Consider the following 23,959-nt stretch of genomic DNA (forward strand, 5'->3'; position numbering starts at 1 on the left):
ATCCTGAGCAGCTACTGTGGTGGTCATGGAGGAGTGGAGAGCATGAGACTGATTCCTGTGACGCTCCAGGGACAGACAAGTCTTCGCTGAGGTCCAGCTTCCAGCCTCCAGCGCTTGGATTACAGCTCTGCACAAAACGTTTGGCCAGTGGTGAAATAGTTGTGCCTGTCTGAGCCTGGTTCTCTCAAGGTTTTTTCTTCACCATCGCCAATTGGTGAAGTTTTTTCCTCACCGCTGTCGCCACAAGCTTGCATGGTTCGGGATCTGTAGAGCTGTGCATCGATGGCTTGCCCTTCAGTGTTTGAACTCTCAGTAGTGATTATTAAACAACACTGAACTTAGCTAAACTGAACTGAATTTAAACTTTGGAAAATGAACTACACTGTTTCAATTTCCTATGATATTTTATGTGAAGCTGCTTTGACACAATCTACATTGTAAAAGCGCTATACAAATAAAGGTGGATTGAATTGAATAGATCTTTTAATTTGGTAGTATTTACTTAGCCAAATAACCAATGAGGCAAAATGCAAAAGAGTTAGACAACAGTGATTAAAAGTATCAGGTTATTAGACATTTTGATATAATGCTGAGCAATGACTCATCATATCTTACAAGTTATTCGGTTAACAGAAATTAAAATTTACCTTGGAAACGGTTATGGCCTTTTTAAAGTCTCGCCCTCCAGATATTCTGAATCCCCACGGGGATGGGCCAATCAGGTTCACTGTAAACGGCATCATGTGACCTCAAGCTGCTGTACAATGCTCTAATGAGAGCTGTGTGAGAGAGAGAGAAAAGAAAACAGTGTTAAAAGAGGAGAGCATAAAAGTGGAAAACTGACAGAAGGAGAGAGACCCTGTCAATTTTAATTTTACATCAAGCTGAAATGCCACAGATATATCTCATAGTTTCCACATCTCTAAGCCACTGGCTGCTGTTGAAAGGTAAACCGTCTTCACCTGTTCTTCACAACACCTTTCATCCTATTCCACATGACTGCAGCTCAAATCCACCAGCGTACACAGACAATTTCACAAGACTGACAAGCTGTAGCACTCATAAGGAATGTGGAAAACCACTTTAGAGTAAAATAGCTAAATATTTCCATAAATAATAATTATTCAAAGTAAAAAAATGGATACAAATTGACAAATATTTTTTTTTATTTTTTTGAGGAGAGGAATCCTCAATGTTTTGATTAAACAGTTGGGCAAACCTGCAAAGTAGACTCACAGGGAGGAAGGAAATAAAAGGAAAAAAGGAAAGAAAGAAAAAAGGAAGGGAATAAAAAGGAAAAAGGAAGTAGAGAAGGAAAGAAGGAAGAAAACAAAGAAAGGAAAGAAGGAATCTGTTTTTTAAAAATTATGCCATCTCTAGTGTAAATCTTAACAGTGTTGATCATTCCCTTATGCATCATTCTTCATTAAGCTCTTTAAGGATATGCAGGTTTAATAACTACTCACTACATATGCACTTAACCCCATAAAGGCCAGATCAGGTTGTGGTACAAGTTATTGCTAACATGTGTGAGGATGAAAAGCACTATAAACTGTATAAAAGCTACTGAAAGAAAAGGAAGGCCGACAGGTAGGGTTGGTTGTTAAATCCTTTTTATCGATTAACTCGAGTGTGAAGTTTACATCGATTTGTCATGACATGATGCTCCCCTCTGGGTTCCCATAATCCCCTACACCACATTTGCCATAGAAACACACAAACAAGGCAGCATCAGGAAGCAGGGAAGAACTCTGAGAAATGTTGCACATCTTTGAAGTGAAATAATTCAGGGCTCTCAGTCACACATTCACTGTCAGACACACACATTTGAAACTGCATGCCACACCATGTATTTCACACGCTAAAAGAAGTGATTGAGAAGACAATTAATAGAAACGATGCACATTGAAAGGAACGGTTACTGATCTAATGTTGGAATCCAACAATGCAGTTTCTAGATAAATGACATGACCCAGTCGTAAAGATGTTCTTTACACTGACAAAGCTCGACTAAATGCAGAGACTCGACACAAACAACAGCAAAAAAATGCAACCCACTAGCCTAATCTGAGTACTTTACCTGAACTGATATAGCACAAAATAAAAATGAATAAACCTCTAAATGCATGTTCACTAAAAAAAAAACAAATAATTCATCTTAAAAAAAGGTCTTCTTTTTAACCCCTTAACTACCCTACCAAGAAAAAAATAGAAATAAAAAAAAAAAAAAAAGTTAATGCATTTCTTTTCAACACATCCCATAATTTCTAAAATATCAACAAAATAGTTGATGTCAGTTTATGATAAAGGACCGGAATTAATACATACTGTATACTATGAAAAATCTGAAAATGTAAGTGTAAGACTAATTTATTTAAAAATATATATATTTTTAAACACTAAATCATCTTTATTTTTTTAAGTCTACCATAAAATATTTCAGATTTTCATTTAACTTGCTTTCCTTTTTTTAACAATATAACCTATATCAAGTGTAGTAGTGCAACAGGATTATGTTTGTTTGATTTTTTGTAAACCAACAATGGTGTGTGTGCAAACCATTAAACAACTTTAACAGTCATTATTTAAAACAGGCAGCAGGCAGTCAAATATAAGTTTACTTTCACAGTAGTTTACTTTTACTGCAATTGTATAAAATGGTTTAGTTTATATTATCATAACTATAAAAGTGTTGTATGAAATTATAAATACGTCTCGGTAAATTTTATCTTTAAATGACTTCTTTTTTTTTGCGCAGCACGGTGGCTCAGCGATTAGCACTGTTGCCTTACAGCAAGAAGGTCGTTGGTTTAAATCCCGACTGGGTCAGCTGGCATTTCTGTGTGGAGTACAAAAACTGAATAAACTAAATTGTCTGTAGTGTATGTGTGTGTGTGTGTGTGTGTGTGTGTGTGTGTGTGTGTGTGTGTGTGTGTGTGTGAATGAGTGTGTATTGGTGTTTCCAAGTATTGGGTTACTGCTAGAAGGGCATCCGCTGTGTAAAACATATGCTGGATAAGTTGGTGGTTAATTTCGCTGTGGCGACCCCAGATGAATACAGGGACTAAGCAGAAGGAAAATTAATAAATGACAGCTTTTTTTCTTTAGCATTTATATTTTGTATAATTATAATACAGTTATATCGGTTAATAACCCTCAACTCAAAGATTTTTTTTTTGTGGGAAAAAAATATGTAAATCATACATTTTTTTTGTTGGTGAAAATAATAATAATAATAATAATAATAATAATAATCTGGGATTTTTTTTTTAAAAGGCTATATTGCCCAGCCCTACTAACAAGTGTGCAGGTGGACCCTATTGTTTACCTATTGCTTACTGCTCCCAGTAACAACCAATTACAAAGTCAGAGAGTCTGTGTTGCTTTTCAGAAAGTCTTTGGCGTCAACATAAAGATGCTCTATGATGGGACCAAAGGACTGTTGACACTACTTAATGATAACCTACAGTGAATGCCTTTATGCATGCTACAGTAGGTCAGTACTTGGTGATGTCACTCTAAATCAGGGGTGCCCAAACTTTTTCTTATAAAGGGCCAAAACCAAACTTGATTGAGGGCTGTGGGCTGAAGTTAAATATACCAAACCGTATTACATTACATTTGCTAATTTGTTTGCTTATTATTTAAAAATTACAAGAAAAGGTTGCTTTAAAACTTTATTAAATGATGATGCAGTATATTTTTTTAATGCTTTATTAATCAACTTATTACAGTAAAAACAAAATACCATTTATAACACAATGGAGCTTAATACTGAATACACTAGTCGAGCTGCTCCCGGCTTTGCCTTGATTTGCTCAGCGATGTCTTGTGCCTTGTCCTCGATCTGTCTAGTGACAGTATTTACACTTTAAAAGTCTGATTCATATGAAACATTTACATTTTTGTTGGCTTTTTTGTAGCTCCTGAATTAAACAAGGAAACAAAAGGGTATACGTTAAATTCGAAATGAGGAACTCTGTCAAAGGCATTCGTCCCAACTAACTCCCCATCATTCTCTCTCTTTTCAGATGGGATGGGATGGCAAGCCAAACCAAAAGGTTACCACGTGCCAACTTTGGCCCAAGGGCCCTACTTTGGGCACACCTGCTCTAAAGAAATACTACAACCAAGTACATGCGATCCTGTAGACCACCTTTGCTTTGGTTGTCAGCCCTCCCAGATGCCTATAGACTGAACATGTATTGCTCCCACATCATTTTCACAAAAATCTCATTTTCCCAGTTTACACAGATATGGCAACATATTGTTTTCAAACACTTTTACATTCTTAAAAAAAAAAAAGTTAGTATTTTCAGGCCTCCAAAATGTCATGATTGTGTAAACAAAAGGCAAAATTCAATTAAATACAGTGTCATGAATACAGACCCCTGGATTTCCAGTCTGGGAATACAGTGCATCATAATTTCATTTCACAATCCCTCTCTTAAATTTCCATGCACTTTCTCTACTGTCCCTGCTACAAAATGGTCTAAAGATTTTTGCTAAATAAGCTGATAACTAGCATTTTGGAAATATTATTGTAGGTTTATTCAAAATATTTACTTTGGGAAAATGCAATAATCCAGTAATTCAATGACAAATCTGAATCAGCAAACAGTCTAAATCTGATGTTCCTTAAAACTGCTAAAAACATTTGGATGAAAACAGCGGTTTTCCAGAACTAGATCCCAAACACATTTTATTCTTTCAATTTATGCACCCTTCCAAACCCAAGTGACTTTTTCTTCTGTAGAACATAAATTGATAAATTATGTGTGCAGCCAAGACTGTGCTTGTTGCTCTTTAACATGCAATTACAATACAAAGAATCCAACATTTTCAAGCACCAAGGACACAAAAAAAATTATGAAAGTGATTCACAACCTATGTTTCAAACCTTCTAATATTATACAACAGCTGTGTGGGGTCAGAATTTCAGTCATTGGCTTCAAAAAACTAAGACTAGATTTATCTCAATTGAAGAGAACATTAACCAGCACATCATTAAATATGCAACAAGCAGCAAAACTATGGGACAAACACTCACTCCGTCTGTCAATATGATAGGGTTTTTTGAAAAAGTTGAGCGCACAATCCTATTAAGGGTACTATGATGCATTGGCCTGCAGCAGAGCTTTGTAAAAGGTCCCACCAAGGTGTTCATGAACTATTTACCTAACAGCAAAAACATGCTCAGACTGTCTAATGCAAACCTTTAAAAATGAAGACTATTTGCTGTCAGGTTCAAGTGACATGTGATAACTGCCATTTTTTTAGTCAGTCAGCATGTGGTCTCTGAAATGTGATCTGTGATGTTTTGTAGATACTGTAAATATTGTATTAAGAAAATAATACTTTTGTAAAAGCACTGTTTTTCGTGTGGACAGTGATTTCTTTTTGATACTGAACTGTGGTTTACAGTCTCTATCATTCCCTGCATGTTCACTTACTAACCCTGATTTGAACTTTGATGGTTTCAATATTCTTATGCAATAATGTAAACAGATCCAACCACCCCACTCTTATCAAAAAAGTCTTCTGTCACAGACGGGCAGGACCATAAAACTAAGCTGATCAGAATTACACATTCAATAACTATTTTTAGTCTTCAATATAGCCAAAACAAAGCACAAAAGAAAAAACAATAAACAAATAAACTAAAAAGTTAATTTTAGCTGGAAATGTACACTTATTTAAAATGTAATGCATTTAATAAATATGGTTATAAATTTTCTGTAAACCTTTTTAAATAGAACACAAAATGACCCATTACGCTTTGCATGTATACAGAGTGAACGGTCAGAACTTCCAGTAGAAAGCTTAATGCATTAAAACTACTAGTGGTGTAACCAGTGGTCGAATTGTAAAAAAAATAAATTAATTTAAAAAAATCCAAAGGGGATGGTTTTTCATCTGGGGTTGATTTAAAAAGTAGAATGAAAACCAACATTGACATCATATATAAAATAATGAATATATTGTATAAATGAGCACCAGGCATTCTCTCTCAAACACACACACATATCCTCATTTTTACAGTATCATTAGGATGACTAAATATAAATTTACCTTTTTATTTACAACTATTTGTTTACCTTATACCTGTTTACCTCTTAAACATTTTGAAAATCACGTAAAATGATGTAATGAACTGTATTGCACTTGTGCATGGCGCCCTATAACAATACTGAGTTCTGATTCGTCAATAGCCATTGTTTAGAAGTCATAAATTACCATAAATAGAGAATTTTAACCCTCAGGGGTCTGAGGTGATTTTGGGGCCCCCTGAGATGTTTTGACATGCCCTGACATTTGTGCTTATTTCAACTACGTATTACATAGTATTGGCCAACATGTATTCTTTTTGTTTTGTATATATTGTATTTAATTTGCATGATAGGATTTACAGTGCACACACTGTTGTTTATCTAAAAAGGGATGGTAAGGGGGATGGAGGTTTTACAAAGAAGATGCTTTCTTTAATTTTTTTCTATAGGGGGATGCCATCCCCCCGCAATTTGAGCACTGGGTGTAATGGATCACAAATCTCATGATTTGGACCACATTAAGTCACAGATCGGACCATTTTTCGGATCAGCCAAATGGGGAAAAGACAAATGTAATCTGCTTTTCATTTATTACAAAAACAGTATTGCAAGAAACTTTTTGTTTCCAGACCAGACCAAAGCGTGCACTAGACGCAGAAGTATAAATCAGCCTTTACTCAAAACTTGCATTAGGGCTTCCACTACCGTAACACACCTAAAACACGGATTGCCGTAAAAAATTGTCAATGGCGGGGAAGCATTTTCTCTCGTTAACTGCAGGGAAAAAGTTAAGCAAAATCATTTTTAGATTTGACGCACATCATAATACCAGTGATATATGTAAAGCAAATTTCCTTCAATTCAGTCATGCCCAGTGGCCATCATTCTTGAACCAATCTCCATCATTGTAAGCTGCTTGCTTTTTCTGTCTGTTCCATTGCTCCATTTGTTAGATGTTTGCTCCCACTTTCTTTTGCATTCTGAAACGCGTCAAATGTAGAAAAAGCTCAGTTCCCACCACAGGATGTCTAATCCCATCTTTGCATTGATTTTACATTTAAGTCACTTACGCTTCATCCACATCTGCTTACTGTTAGGGCGCAGCTGAGATTTTTTCGAGAGATGCTTGAAAATTGCAACATGTGCGCTGCGTATGCAATGTCTAGAAGTCATTTAAAACAAGTAATTGCCAACTGAAATAAATATAATCTGTTTATATGGTTTGGAATTGGATGTTTTATAAGATTATTTAAATTTTTTCCAATTATTTTGTGTTTCAACTAAGAATTTTGCAGGTCCCATAATGCATTTTTTTATTTTTTACATTTTACAGTGTAGATTAGGGCTGGACTATATGGCAAAAATTTATATCACAATATATTTCTTAATTTTGGTTGATATGATATAATTCCGATATGGATATCGACAATATTGAAAAGCCAGGAAAAAACTGCCAAGAACACACACAATGGATGTCTGTACCCACAAATATCTGCAAACTGAATTTGCAGTCTATAATACCTCCAGGCTCTTAAAACTTTTTTTAAAATAAAAACAGTAAAAAAAAAATGAATGTTCACTTTTTATTTGTATTTAGCCTTATAATCAAGAAATGTGAAAAACAAAACAAATAAACAAAACTCTCAGACTCAGATTATTTATAATATATAGAGATCGTCCTTTAAGGGTTCTATCTGTCTATTTATATTTGTGTATAATTACCCAATTAAATTAAAAAGGTTTAACATGAATAGATTACATAAATATAGAAGAAACTTTATATAGACTATTATTTTATAAAACACATGTTCATTATTTAACAGATTACCCTCTACTAAAACGGATTATTTCTATTTCATCAGCTTTGCAATAACCAGATTCCTGATAAATATGTTTGTGTGAGTGCTGTATGCCAGCGTGCAGTGAGTTTATGTGTATGTGAGTGTTCATTTAGGTGTTTATGCAAGGATCGAGTATATGCAAGGATTGAGTTGTATGTGCGTGTTAACTAGGGCTGTGTATCGTTCCAAAATTTTCGAATACCGATACCCTGAATTCGATATCGGTTCCGAACGATACTTTTATTTTAAGAAATATATTTTAACAAGATTATTTTTTCAGGAGGTTCGTGACACTTTTCACAGCAGCCTTATCTCTAAGACCAAAAAACAAAGAAACAAAAGCACAAAATGAACAAAGTGTAGTTAACACACTATATTAGTGCAGTTTTAATAAAGTTCAAGGAGTTAAGTCAATCAATTTTAGGTATTTTAAGTATTTTAAATATTTTAAGGCTTACTGCTGCTTAAAGGTTTAGTTCACCCACAAATTGAAATTCTGTCATTAATTATCTATAAATGAAGATATTTTGGATTTAATCCAAGAGCTTTCTGATCCTTCCATAGATAAATCAATGAATAAAATTATTTTTGTTTACTTTGCGCATTATTATTGCAGCTTCATACAATTATAATTGAACCACTTATATTGCATGGACTTATTTTGACTGTTTTTGGTTCCTTTCTAGTCATTGAAAAACGCATATCCAGTAAATCTAAACTTTCTCCACAGTAGAAAAAAGCAGCAAAATTTAACAATAAAATTTGTAACGGCCCTGTGGCATTCATCTTTCCTTTCTTTGTTCATTTTTACTTTTTCTGCCAGTGTAAATGAATTATCACTTGATGGTCTTCTAAATCCAGGGTCAGCAGGAGCAGAGACTATAACATTAATGTGAAGAAAACATGAAAGCTAAACTGTTAATGCAGCCAAGGATAAGGATATTTATTTTATTTTATTTATTTTATGTTATTTTAAGTTTAATGTGAGGTAAACTTCATCATTTACTGTTAACCTTAAAGCATTTTAGTATCAACTTAGCTAGGTATTTAAAGCCATCGAAACAGTACATAACATTACACAGCGTATGTTAGGTCAAAAAAAGATTAATAAATTTACCCCACACAAACTTAAACCCCGTTTACACTGTCAGGTCTTGATGCCCAATTCCGTATACATATGATACTGCCAATATCAGATTTTTTTTGTCTGTCCGTTTACACGTTCTTTTAATTGTGACCCACATCCAATTCATGTCTTGACACTTGCCGTACAATCTACGATACATGCATAGTTGATACATGTAGCGATACATGTAGGGTTCTAGCATCTGTGCCACACTAGCCACGTTGGAATATGCGAAGCATAGTACAAGCAGTGAATGGTTCAGTCCAGATTTACCCCCACGCAGTTTACGTAATGGTATGGCCCTGATGCGCGCGTGTGTGTGTAGTTGATATAGCCTTTGCCTGTGTGCTCACCGGTGTTGTTGGAGAGAATAAAGTTGTTCTGTGTAGCCCACAGTGAGTGTATTATTAGCGACAAAAAGCAAAAGTTACAACACGAAGTTCGCCCAACTTTAAAATGATTTTGAGGCGGAGGAGGTGGGAAAGGACCATCATCGCAGCTCGCGCTTATGGTTTATATGCTGTCCTCCACCATTCAGAGGAATGTGTGAGAGAGATCTCAGGTCTGGTGGGAGCAAATTGTGGTGACTGACCACTTTCCTCCATGTTTCCTCTGTTGTTGTTGTTGTTTACTGCGTCGGAATCTCCACACACGCTCTTCCTTCTACATTAAACCGCGGAGAAGCACCACATTGTCACAAGGTTAATGATCATAAGAACAGAACGCCTCAATAAATCGATCTGCCAGTTTACATGACAGTCGCATTGTCACATATCCGATTTATATCTGATTTATTTCCACATATGAAGGAGACCTGAAACCGATCGCTGAATATCCGAATGCATGCGTTTTTTTCCTGTTTACGCGGTCATAGAACAGATCCGACCTGTGTCACATATGAACAAAAAATCGTAATTGGGTCACATTTATCTGCAGTGTAAATGGGGCCTTAAACTTTAACGGTACACAAGCAAGAAATGCTAAAAGTTAACTGATTTTGTATGTCTGTTTGACACCTTGACAAGCTCTGAGCGAGTGGGCGTAACTGCCGTAAACTGCTGATTTTCAAGACAGCCTCGCCGCAGCCAATCACCAGCATTTGATCCGGGCACGTTAAGGATGCAGGTTTTCTCCAAGTGGTGCTCACTGACGTTGACAAGATTATACCCTTGGGTATTGAAATTTGGTACCGAACGAAAATGATTTTTTCGATACTCGGTAGTATCGAGACGGTTCGGTCGGTGCTTAAAAAGTATCGAACTCGATACCCAGCCCTAGTGTTAACGTGGGTGTTTATGCAAGGATCGAGTTTACATCTACATGCAAGTTTTATAACTGTAGTATAGGTGTATATGCAAGTAATTTATGGGTGTATATGCACGTATTATGTATGTGTTGATGAGCGAAGTTTGATTTGAATCCTACACGGCGCCTCATAGCCATCTGGGTTTGCTTCAATGCCTTCTCTTTTGACACAGATGGTCAAAAAAAAAATCTTTCGCGATTTATATTGATATCGAATTGTCCAGCCCTAGTATAGACATTTCTTTCTCTGGCGAATGCCAAGTTCAGACTGCATCATTTTCAAAGTAGTCGTGTCACGAATGTTTTCACACTGCATGACTATCTGGGTTAGCATTCTGTCAGTGCTCTGTTTACACTGTAGTATGGATCGGCGACAAGAGAGTTCACACAGCATGACTTTACAATAGGACGAATCACAGACAACTTTTTCCAAACTACGTCTCACAACCAAACAAACGTAAGAAGTGAAATGAAAACAACTTGAGTTCCCGTAATATATCTTTCGTTATTAACTACATAATGGAAAAAGTCAGCTTTAGCTTTAGAAACTTCTCCCCCAGCCTCCCGCTGGCCTGCAGGTAATCTGTACTAGTGAATGCTGCCCTCTCATTGGCTGTAGGTTATCGCGGATGTTATTTTCAATCAAAAAACATTTCACACGGCATGATGTGAATCGCCGACAGCTCCAGATATTTAGCATGCCAAATATCTCACACGTGTCGGCGATTCTCTCAGATTCTCTCATATCGCGTCATTGATAGTTTATATTGTGTGATTGTCACTCATATGAACAAGCACCGATTTGGCTGTCATTTCAGGCATTTGTTGGCGATTTTTCAAAACCTACCAGCAAGTCAATATCAGGACTAAAATCATGCAGTCTGAACTCGGCATAATGTGCAAAGCAGTCATCACTTGTGATTAAAAGCACAAATATCTCTACTGCAATATAGTATGATTATTATATAACACATTTAGCACATGTACAGTACCAGCTCTATTTTCAAAGGATAACATGGTTCAACCACGACTGATAATGATGTAATTAAAAGGAGGAATTTAAGGAATTTGGCCATGTAAACACTGTGGACAGGTCACCGTCTGTGTCAAGCTGTCCTGGATTTAATATCAACAGGGAAAAGTGTGTGAAAGAATGAAATTGGCTCCACACACAGGACAAACAAACCCGCGGAGTCTTCTCTACCCACCGTGACCCAGATGAGGCTACGGATGTTGTTACATTCTCGGAGAGTTTGGTCCAAAGAATGCAAATCTACCCCATCATTAGCTCTCCAGGCAATTAGCAGCCTTAACGATGTCTCTGTTCATGAGGATTTCTCTTAATTACTGTGACCTCCAGAGACTCTGACTGCTCTGTACTTTATGTAATCAAAGAGGAGGTGGGAGCCACATTTTCCTCTTTTCAGAACCTCAATTAGTCAATGTTTTAGCAAGCATCATCGGCTGCTTCTATTAGCACATCTCAACAGAAAAGAACATTACTGAACTCACACTGAATGAGCACCCTTTATCATGTTGTTTTGCACATTAATTGGCATAAAATCTACGGAAACGTAATTATGGTAATTATGGACTAAAATAAATGTTGCTGACTGCTGTTGACCACTAAACATACCCATACAAATGATTAATCAGTTTGTTCTGTAAATCAAAACAGTGTGTAAACTAAGAAACCGTTTCTTATGTCTTAACATATGCTGATATGATGCTTAGGCGGTAAATCTACACTAATCCACAAAAAAACACAAGAGTCTGGACCCAATTTTGAACCATTTTTTGTGTGTGAATTATAATCATGAAGGAAAGGGAAGGAAACACAGGGAGGGCAACTTTGATAGGAAAAAAAATGCATTGTTTAGCTGACAAGGAAAATGAAAGTGTTTGCATCTTAAAAATACATTTCAGGAGTCTATGCTTCCATCCTGACATTTGTTGGCATTTGCCAAAAGACCAGTAGCTGGAGTTTCTTTTGCTTCAGTGGAAGGAAACAAAGATAAGCAATTATGAGAAACTAAATTCAGCTAAACTAAATTCAATGATTAGGAGGGGTGTCTCCATTTTAACAATTTAGTATAGTGTTTGTCAACAGGAGCAGCACCCCCTAGTAGGGCTGCACAATATATCATTCATCATTGATATCCCAATGTGCACATCCGTAATGATCACATCCTAGGAGTTTAAAAGTGCAGTATGTGAGTTTGACATCCAGTGGATGAACTAGGTATTACATTCCTGGATCAAAACAAACTCAAGCGTAGGTTGCCAGATTAAGGAGCAAGTCTGACGATCGAGCCTTATGCTGCGTTCACACCAGACGCAGAAGTTTCAAGCGTGAGTGATTTATATGTTAAGTCAATGCAAAGACGTGATATGACATCCTGCAGCGCGATATGTGAGATTGAGGTGGCGCGAATGACGCACATTTCACACAAATCGCGAGTTGAAAAATCTGAACTTTAGTAGACAAGTTTCTGAAGGAGTTTATGAGCTTACAGAGCTGGGTCCACCTCAGAATTGATCTAGTGGACTCGGACACGGCTCCAAACAAATCAACACTGTTTTTCAGTCTTTCTAAAGCACATGAACACAGCTATTCTCCCAATAAAATCCATGCTAGCAACGAAGCTAGAGTCACCGGGCAGACAGAAGTCCTGCCCATCATGCAAATCCGCATCTGTTGTAAAGTAAATTTGACACACGTATGAAGCGCATTAGACGCGCGAATGAAGCGAGTAAACTCAAAATGTTCATGCATATATTTACGCGTGAATAACACGATTTATCCACACGTGCCCCATGTGGTGTGAGCAAAGCATAAAGGCTGATTTAGTCGTGTTCTAATTAAAATCTACAGTTTCACACGATAGAAGGAATATTTTCCATATTAAAGGGTGTTTTTGTTCGAACCAATACCTCGAATTGACATATTAGAAACGGCTTCTATTTCTTGCAGCTGAATGACAGAAAACTGACAATGATCACATCATGTGCTTTATTCAGTGCTAAATGCTAATAATGAGAGTTCGAATTAGGCTTGGGCAGTAATAAGGTAATATGGTATACCGCGGGATCTAAAAACAGCAACGGTGACAGTTTCAATATATAGGAGACAAGTATTAAATATTATTTATTTAATGCCTAAAAATGCGTATGTGTGACTGTCATCATGGGACAGTGTGGAGGACAGAGAGAGGTGAGGTAAGATGGCGAGTCGAGCACCAAGTGACCTGATCTCGAAAAAGAACACAACCTCTGCAGTTTGGCAGTATTTTGGGTTTCGACCGAATGAGAAGGGAGACGCGGTAAATACAAACTAGAGGTCTGCATTCCCGCTGCTTTACCGCAGGAGCCATGTGACCCGACCAGATTTCTTGCGGTGCGGGGAAAAATGTCCGAATAAAGCGAGGGAGCAGTCGGTAACTCTGGTGTAATTTGAACGGGAGCGTGTGGTCTAGCAATTTCGCTCCCTAGTGAGCAAGCTGTGTATGTGTGTGAATGAGAGAGAGCATGATGCTGTGTGTTGCTTGTTTGGTGCTGTGACAGCACCAAACAGGCAACACACAGCATCACACTGTCTCTCATTCACACATACAGCACTGGGATATGGCACTTAGCCATATCACACTGCTAAGAGTGTGATTTTGCTCATATTCATTATATATTATACTGCTCGTAGAGAAAAAAAAAAGTTTGAAATATTTAAAAATCGCACAAAAAGAAAATAATCGCAATGTCAGATTCTTCTAATATCATGCAGCCCTACCCCCCAGGGTGAATTCTAATGGTGCGTTCACACCCGACGCAGATGATGTATCAACCACGAGTGATCTACATGTTAAGTCAATGCAAAGATGCAAACAGACATCCTACGGCACAAATTAAGCATTTTGTGTGTTTAACGCACTTAGAAAATCTGAACTTTAGTGGATTTTAACCAATCGTTAAACACGTTAACCAATCAGGGGCTTGCTCACGTATATGGGCATGATTATGACGTAGTGCCAGTAGTGCATGTCCTGAGGGGGAAATCCCCCTGCCGACACTGAACAACAGCTCATCAAACTGGGCTCAGCTCAGTTGTAAGCACCGCTGAAAGAGGAGTTTATGAACTCACAGAACTAGGTGCACTTTAAAGATCTAATGAACTCCGACATTGCGCGAAACGAATCTATGCAGTTTTTCAGTCTTCCTAAAATCACATTAAGCACAGCTAATCTCTCGATAAAAACCATGTTAGCCATTTAGCAAGAAACTTGAGTCACTTAGCAGACAAAGGAACACAAACAGCATGGTGCAGGTACACTCAGGTCAATAAAAAAAATTAATAAATGCCCGGCACATGGTCCATAAGAATTGTACCAATTATCTTAATGAATCATAGGTGTTATTTGGGCATAACATATCATAAACCAATCAGAGACTCATCTCCCATTCTATTTAAGAGCAAGTTGCACTAACTCTATGTTGGATTCAATAAACACAAACAAGACAGAACACTGCTCCAGAGAAGACTGCAATTTTGCTTGTGATCACAAGCAGATTTTTTCAATATAACAGTTTAAACCTACATCCTGTGTCCAAAGCATTTTTATGTGGCATTGTAAATTAAAAGTGATCCTCTTCTAAATGGCATTTCCCCTGCCTTTCAAAAAAGATCATGTTTGTCTCTTTTGAAAACATTAACTGTTTCCTGCTGCTTGGAATGAGATTTGTTATCAATTGTTTGGACCGCATTGCCTAGCGCATTCATCTGCAGTAACAGCAGAATTTAATTACACAATTAGGAATGCTCAGTTTGACATTAAGCAAAATGTAAGGTTGACCAATTAATGATAGGTTAAACTATTAAAAAAAGCAATTGAAGTCTATTTTAAAGTCATGTCCCTTATAGCGTTGAACTTACACAATAACTAGATGTGCAAGAAGTATGAAACCACAGTGGTACATTGTGATCATTGAATTAGACTTTGTGTCAGTCTAATTGACCCTTCGCTAAGCCACACCCAAAAACCGCCCACACCAATCATGGCTTAGCAACTGTGGTCAGGAGGTCTGTAAAGCTTTTGACCAAGGGAAACAAGCCAAAACATTGTGCATATGGATTGTGCAAATATGATACCCGGTATCCTAAAAGTTTGGATGGGGTGGTGGAACTTTTTCCCTTTTCAAAACCTAAAACCCAAGGGGAGAAATGCCAGCATGGATCAAGCTCTGTGAGGGGCGCTAAAGGAGCGAAGCTAAGTTGGTTTTGTTTTGATTTTCCTGACACATGATAGATGGCAATAACTCGCACAACTCTTACCCTAAACAGATCTAAACTGTGCTTCATACAAAAATACAAAGCAGGTTATGCTTCCAGCTGCATTTATTTTTATTTATTTTTTTTTTCATTTATTTATTTATTTTTTGTTTGTTTTTATTTATTTATTTTTTAAATTTTATTTATTTAATTAATTTTTTTTATTTATTTATATATTTTTTTCACTCTATATTATGAGCACTGCTCCGTTTAAACCCTCGCCATAGTAGTCATACTAATAGCAATCATATTTCCATCCGTTTAAAGCAACGGATATTTGAAATTACATAAATTAACAGAACAAAACCGAGATATGATCACAAACTGAGCACTTGCAATCAATATACTTCACCCGCAGCTGTTTTTTCAGTCATTTATAACCCTCATGTCCATGTCAGAGCTAAAATTCACTGATGTTTTTATCTGTCTTTTGGAGATTTAGTCATGGGTGATAACGTTATACCGGGTTAGTGTCTGCTTTTATATTTGGTGTATGATTAATATTTGCAGGAAGGGAAAATCTATTTGTTCACTTCTGCCATTTAAACTTTGATTTGAATTTCAATTTCATTTATTTTTTCCGCTTCACTGCAAATTAGAATAGAAACGGTATAAAAAGTACACAAACATACTGACAGTTATAGGTACTGTACCTTGTTATGCTAAAATGATGCTAAACGTTGGCATAAATCCAACAATTTCGCCTTTCCTCCTATTCTTTCGATGAATTAATTATGTAGAAGCACCTCGTGGGTTGTCACGCTATATTTCATTGCACAACAATTAATGTATCATGCTTTTTGGCTAAAAAAAGAGAAATCACAGTTTAATTTGTTATTTTTAGATTATTCCTCTCCTGCTATGCATGAACTAATGGTCAGCATATGAGGTGGCTAGGTTAACCTAGCTTCAACTTTGATTATTTTCTAATCGGTTGCCTTTTATGTTGTGAATTTACCCCTGCAATGCATACAGCAGTCCTTTTTTGTCTGGCTTTCTCAGATATCTTACCTGTTCACCAAAAAAAATGACTAATTATATCCCTGGCAATGTCTGACACTGGTGCATACTGTACATATAGTAATAGTACATACTGTAATAGACGTGCCAGGCACAACAGCTTGACAGGCGTAGCAACAGTAACTAAGGAGGGCAGGTTTAGGGAAGGGTTAATCAATGATCACAATGAACCACAGCAACAGCAAATTAGAAGGTTTCATCTTGTTTTACTAAACCTTTCATCCAGATTATGTGAATAAGAACTCCTCAGGAATGGTCTACTTAAAGTATAAAATTATCTCAAACTACTGTGTAACTTGTATAAAACAATCCTACTTGAAAGATTTTAATAGCAATGTACTTACATGGAAACGAATAGATAGCAAAGTTGCTAACAATTTCTGCAACTGTTCAGATGTAACTTTAGAGGATCAAAAGTATCCTTACACAGAATCCTAGCTTTAGAAGAGGAAACAGTTAAATGGGTTGGTTTAATATATAAAGGGATTGTCCCAGAATAATTGGAAAAAAGTTAAATCGCCAGACCAATTTATAGAAGCTGGACTGACTTAAAAATGTAATAGTGTATAGTGAGGATGTTTTGATGATAAATCAAAACATATTTCAAAAGCACATATAATTTTCAAGTTATAATCTATAAAATTATAAATCTAAAAAAAAAAATAATAAAATAGTTTATATGAAATGTCACCAACTTTTTTTAGGCCAAGATTCCTAACTTCGGCAATGCTAAAGGCAAGATTTACTTATCAAAAATATGACAGAAAAATAAAAGCTAAATATTGCCTTTGCATTTCCAGCTTGAGACCTTTAATTTAATAGTCAACTACTGTACAGTATGTACAATCACTAGTTTAATCTATTTCAATTTTTTTATTTGATGCAACCAAGAAAATCTGTGATGATGCACCTGGATGACATTAGGATGGGTGAAAATTCGGAAGACAAAATTTGCCAAAAACATGAGACGAAAAAATGCAATGGATGCAGAAAGCACAGTGCGTGTCACATTTAAATTTCAAAGTTCAAAATAGCTTAGTATTCTGCTCTCCACTTATGTGGACGTTCTTCAGCGTCTAAAAGGACCACTTCGTTAATGATTTGTTGCCAGGACCATCTGAGCGGTTTAATCTCACGTGCTCATACACAGCCATTCAAGCCAATCCACACATGATGAACTCCTGATGGAGAATGCTCTCCACTTTAGTGAAGATCCACCTCTCCTCTTCTGTCCAGAAACAGAAACACGCTGTCCTGCTGGAGCATCAATACAGATCATTCCTTGGGCTCAAGTCTTACTTCAGATTAATACTACCATATTTAAAATGTAATTTAAGTCACTGTTGATTTATGTTTTTCCTTTCAAACTAAAAATTTGTAGAGCGAAAATAAGCTTAAGTTGTCAGCAAATGATTTACTACAACAAGAAAACAAATATCTTTAAAATAATAGTACAAAACTTTACACACAAATTACAATTAAAACATATTTTATAAGCACATATAATCTTCAAGTTGTAATCTCTAAAATTATAATCTAAAATATATAATAAATTATTGTTGCAGTTTGGGGAAAACTATCATTTCTTTTAATGGTGATTTGTTTTCCAACAAATTTATATAATACAGGACTTCCAAGACAAACTTGGACTTATGTGATGTTCTGTTGGACATTGTAGTCGGCAGAGCCGCGGTGCTGCTCAAATGCTTTCAGGTGCGCAGACGAGGAAAGCGCGCAGGCGCGCTTGTGAAAGGCGCGGATTTCAGACCATGTTGCCCAGCATCCATTTGGCAAATCTCCGCTCTCTACCCAACAAAATAGACTAACTCATTCTGCTCTCTCAGACAAACAGGGATTTTCTGCATTCAGCTGCTCTGTGTTTCATGGAAACCTGACTGAACTACACCATACCAGACAACGCGCTTCACCTACCAGGCTATCAGCTGTTCAGAGCGCATCACGACAAAAATAAATCAACGCGGAAATCGCACGGTGGCGGGACGTGCTTTTACATCAGTGAAAGGTGGTGTACAGATGTAGCAGTTTTAAAGAAGGTGTGCTGTCCAGATCTCGAAGCACTGTTTATTAACTGTAAGTCTTTCTACTCACCGCGCAAGTACTGCTCGTTCATCTTCATCAGTGTTTACATTCCTCCGCAGAAACTAGCTGATCAGATCACAGTGATAGAGCAACAACACCCGGATTCTGTTTTAATCACTCTCTGGGATTTTAACAAAGCAAAACTATCCCATGAACTGCCAAAATATAGACAGCATGTTACATGTCCCACGAGAGACAGTAACATTTTGGATCACTGCTATAGCACAATAAAGGATGCATACTGCTCCATCCAACGAGCCGCTTTGGGACACTCTGACCATTGTTTGATTCATCTTATACCAACCTACAGGCAGAAACTGAAAACAGCCAAACCTGTATTAAGATCTGTGAAAAGATGGACAAACTAAACAGAGCGGGATCTACAAGCCTGTTTCGACCTCACTGACTGGAGTGTTTTTGATGCTGCTGCAAACGATCTGGATGAGCTCACAGAGACTGTAACATCTTATATCAGTTTCTGTGAAGACGTGTGCATTCCTACCAGGACTCAACTCACATACAACAATAACAAACCATGGTTCACTGTAAAACTCAGACAGCTACGTCAGGCCAAGGAGGCTGCATACAGAAATGGGGAGAGGGCCTTGTATAAGCAGGCCAAATACACACTGGAAAAGGAGACCAGAGTCACAAAAAAAGAACTATTGAGAAACTAAGGAGTCAGTTCTCTTCCAGCGACTCAGCATCTATGTGGAAAAGTTTGAAAAACATCACAAACTACAAGACACCATCCCCCAGCACTGTAGACAATAAACGACTTGCAAACGACCTGAATGAGTTTTACTGCCGGTTTGAGAAAACCCCCCACACCCACTCTGAACTGCTCTTCACACCATCATCAACACCTCCACCACCCCCTGCCTCCCCCATACCTGCACTTCAGTTCAGTGAAGATGATGTGTGCCAGGTCTTCCGGAAACAGAAGAGGAAAAAAGCACCAGGCCCAGATTTTATAACACCAGCCTGTTTAAAATCCTGTGCTGACCAACTGGCCCCCATCTTCACCCTGATCTTCAACAGATCACTGGAGCTGTGTGAAGTGCCCTCCTGCCTCAAACGCTCCACCATCATCCCCATCCCAAAGAAACCCAAACTTACAGGACTAAATGACTACAGACCGGTGGCGCAAACAACTGTGGTTATGAAGTCTTTTGAAAAACTTGTGCTGGCCCACCTGAAGGGCATCACTGAACCCTCACTGGACTCTCTTCAGTTTGTGTACAGAGCAAACAGGTCGGTGGATGATGCAGTAAATATGGGACTGCATTATGTTCTGCAACACCTAGACAGACCAGGGACCAATGTGAGGATCTTGTTTGTTGACTTAAGCTCGGCGTTTAACACTATCATCCCAAAACTTCTCCTGCCCAAATTAACTCAGCTCTCTGTACCCACCTCTGTCTGTCAGTGGATCAACAGCTTCCTAACGGACAGGCAGCAGCTGGTGAAGCTGGGAAAATTCTCATCTAGTATCCGCACAATCAGCACTGGCGCCCCCAGGGGGTGTGTCCTCTCCCCACTGGTCTTCTCCCTGTACACGAATGACTGCACTTCAAAAGACTCCTCTGTCAAGCTCTTTAAGTTTGCAAACGACACCACACTTATCGGCCTCATTCAAGAAGGTGATGAGTCTGCTTACAGACAGGAGGTTAAGGAGTTGGCTGTCTGGTGTAGTCACAATAACCTGGAGCTCAACATGCTCAAAACAGTTGAGATGATAGTGGACTTCAGGAGAAACCTCCCTGCCCTCCCCCCACTAAGCATCATGGACAGCATTGTGGCAGCAGTGGAGTCATTCAGGTTCTTGGGCACCACCATCTTTCAGGAAGAAGAGGACACTCACACGCAGAAGAAGAGGACACTTTCAGGAAGAAGTGGGACACTCACATTGACTCCATTGTCAAAAAAGCTAAACAAAGGCTGTACTTTCTTCGTCAGCTGAGGAAGTTCAACCTCCCAAAGGAGCTGCTGAAGCAGTTCTGCACCTCCATCATTGAATCAGTCATCTGCACATCAACAACTGTCTGGTTTAGCTCAGCTACTAAATACGATCTCCAAAGACTACGTTGAATAGTTCGCACTGCTGAGCGAATCACTGGTACAACCCTTCCTATTCTTCAAGAACTGTACTCATCCAGAGCGAGCAAAAGGGCTGCCAAAATCACTCTGGACCCCTCACACCCAGCCTCTTTGAACTTTTACCTTCTGGTCGACGCTACAGAGCACTGCGCAACAGAACAGCTCGACACAGAAACAGTTTCTTCCCTCAGGCAATCCATCTCATGAACACGATGATAATAATTGTGGAACCAACATCACTACTTGCTATACACTTTTCTACACATTTACACTTATTTAACAACACACTTTACATGCCAATATGCAAATAACAGCTGCACATATAACGTATAAAGTAATATACCTGTACATACACTTGTCAATTTGTATATTTGCATTCACTACTTACTTGTATTTTTTATATATATTTATTATCTGTTTTTTGTCCAGTCTCTGTAATTCTGTTGCACTGTAGAAGCTCTGTCACAAAAACAAATTCCTCGTATGTGTGAACATACCTGGCAATAAAGCTCTTTCTGATTCTGATTTTGAATCTATCAGGTAATGTGTCACAGCGTCAATACACTGCTTCAATCTTTCGCTTTCACACTTGTACTTACTAATTTCAGTGAAAACCTCAGATACTGTTGGTTGGTTGCGCACCTTTTTTACCAACCAAGTTTGTCAATGCCATTATAAAGACACAGATGACTCTGTCTATTCATGCCAGAGTCCTGCTGAAAAAGTGATTGACAGGTGGTAATTTGTGTGGAACTTATCTTTATTTATGATTTGGTTATGGGTAAAACAAAGACCATGTGGGTCAGGTAGTAGAAACGGTAGGCTGCAAACAATTAATTCATTATGAATTAATTCATTATTCATAAATAATTAATTCCCTGCCGCCTATGACGATGATGCCATAGTCCATCGTGATGTTTCAACTTGACATCGTAACGATGCCAAATTGGTCGACATCGCCCAACCCAAGCACGTTTATTGCGTGTCAGGATTGCCTTCTAAGGTGCAAGTCATTTATTAAACGAAGAAAAGATTCACGCAGCTTTTCCTACCACAGCAATTTCCATTTTTACTTTTGATATTTGGTGCCAGATAATCAGGAAGTGACGATTTTGTTCGATTTGCTATTCATATTGGCAAGCAGCTTTGATGTATCCTCACTTTAAGCTGTCAATCAAGTCCATACGAGACAGATTAACCTAGCAAACATTTAGCGATACCCCTAGCAACCACTTGACAATTGCCATTCAGAACACCCTAGCAACTGAATCAGTCATGATCCATGTTTTGTGTGGTTCTGTATTTTTGGTACATGTGAAAAACAACAATTCATACTCAAACACATTGGATTGTCAAATATTCTGAGCAGTAGTTGGCGAAGGCTTGGAATTTGAATCTAACGGGACATAAAACTGTTGTTAAAACCCTTTTAACTACAGTACAACTGAGTGTGTGTAGTGTCCGTGAAAGGAAAACCCCATAAAGCTGCCTTTTTGTGTGGTAAGTTGGCACTTGGTTTAAACTTGAGAAGGTCAGAGGATTTCTAAGTAAAAAGGTTAAAGAGCTAGAGTGAAACCTGACATAGAAATGTAAGATTTTAGCACCTATTACTACAAAGTTATTTTGGAGTATCGTGAAAGGGTTGATTCTTACACAAGCTGGCAATAACATGGAGTCACATTTAAACAAAAAGAAAAGAAGGTTTATTTAAATTTAATGATTTTTAATTTAAAACAATTTTAATACAAATATGGTTTTGCACTGTGACAATACAAACAATTAATATTAAGATGTATAAGTTAAGATGTATAATAAAAAGAATAGTGTACCTTTTATTAAGCTAAATCACAAAAAAAAAAAAAATGCAATACATTCTATTGAAAAGGGAATAAAGCCATATAAAAAGAAAACTAGTTTGAATAGCACTTTTTTGAAAATAATGTTGATTTTAAAGTAGGCATGGGACGATAACTGTTTTTAAGTTATACCGCAATTTGGAAAAGTCAAGGTTTTAAAACCAACAAAATTTTCTGCAATACTGTTCCTAAGGTATGTGTATGATTTACCTACTTTTTTTTCTTTTTAAGACAATAGTATCATCTCCAGCAGAAAAAAAATATCCAAAGATGCAGTTTTAAATTGTAAAAAAAAAACTCAGTTTTTGAAATAAATGAAGACAGCAGAAGTCAACGATTCATTTGAATTGTTTAGCCTCGCATAATTACTGTACCGAAATATATTAAATATATTAAATAAAATATTTTGTGTTCAAAAAGAAAAAAAAGTTTTTGCTTTTTATCCAAAACATTTAAAAAGTATATATTTTAGAGCAGTAATCACAATACCGTGAAACCATGTAACCATGATTTAGGTTAGAATCTTATACAGGCCCATGCCTATTTTAAAGTATATCTTCATGCCTCGAAGAGACATTTAGCTAGTGTTGCCAATGATCTTCATGTCGTTCACAAGTTTACAGAACTGACTGTGAAATGAGACACTGTAACCACTCTATAATGAGCAAAGTGACAACACAGTGCCCCTACACTACCTGACAAAAGTCTTGTCGTCGATCCCAGTTGTAATAGAAACAAATAATAACTTGACCTATAGTTAATCATTTGGAAAAGTGGCAGAAGGTAGATATTTTCCAGTGAATCTTCTGTTGAAGTGCATCCCACTCATCACAAATACTGCAGAAGAGCTATTAGAACCAGCATGAACCCAGAATTCTCCCAAAAATCAGTCAAGTTTGATGAAGGAAAAATCATGGGGGTTTGAGGTTACATTCAGTATTGGGGCATGTGAAAGATCTGCATAGTGGTTGGCAACATCAACAGCCTGAGGTATCAAGACATTTGTGCTGCCTATTACATTACAAAAGATAGGAAAGGGCAAATTCTTCAGCTGGATAGCACTTCTCATACTTCAGGATTGGCCAGTCCAGTCACCACTTATCCACATTATTAAGCATGTCTAGGGTAAGATGAAGGAGGAGGCATTGAAGATGAATCCAAAGAATCCTGATGAACTCAGAATGCTTCCTTTGCCATTCCAGATGACTTAAGTTATTCGAGATGTATGGATGCAGTTCTAC

At 37.4% G+C, this 23,959-nt stretch overlaps 1 protein-coding gene across 1 annotated transcript in view; it reads right to left on the reverse strand.

The window, feature by feature from the left end:
* The window catches only part of LOC130234017 (PDZ and LIM domain protein 2-like), a 57,074-nt gene that overhangs the window by 25,482 nt on the left and 7,633 nt on the right, over positions 1-23,959 (reverse strand). The window contains exon 2 of the mRNA XM_056464297.1: positions 648-779. Coding sequence (XP_056320272.1) covers positions 648-743 — 96 coding nt within the window. The 5' untranslated portion in view covers positions 744-779. The remainder of the gene's footprint in view (positions 1-647; positions 780-23,959) is intronic.

The sequence above is a fragment of the Danio aesculapii genome, chromosome 8, assembly GCF_903798145.1.
Source record: "Danio aesculapii chromosome 8, fDanAes4.1, whole genome shotgun sequence".
NCBI lineage: Eukaryota > Metazoa > Chordata > Actinopteri > Cypriniformes > Danionidae > Danio > Danio aesculapii.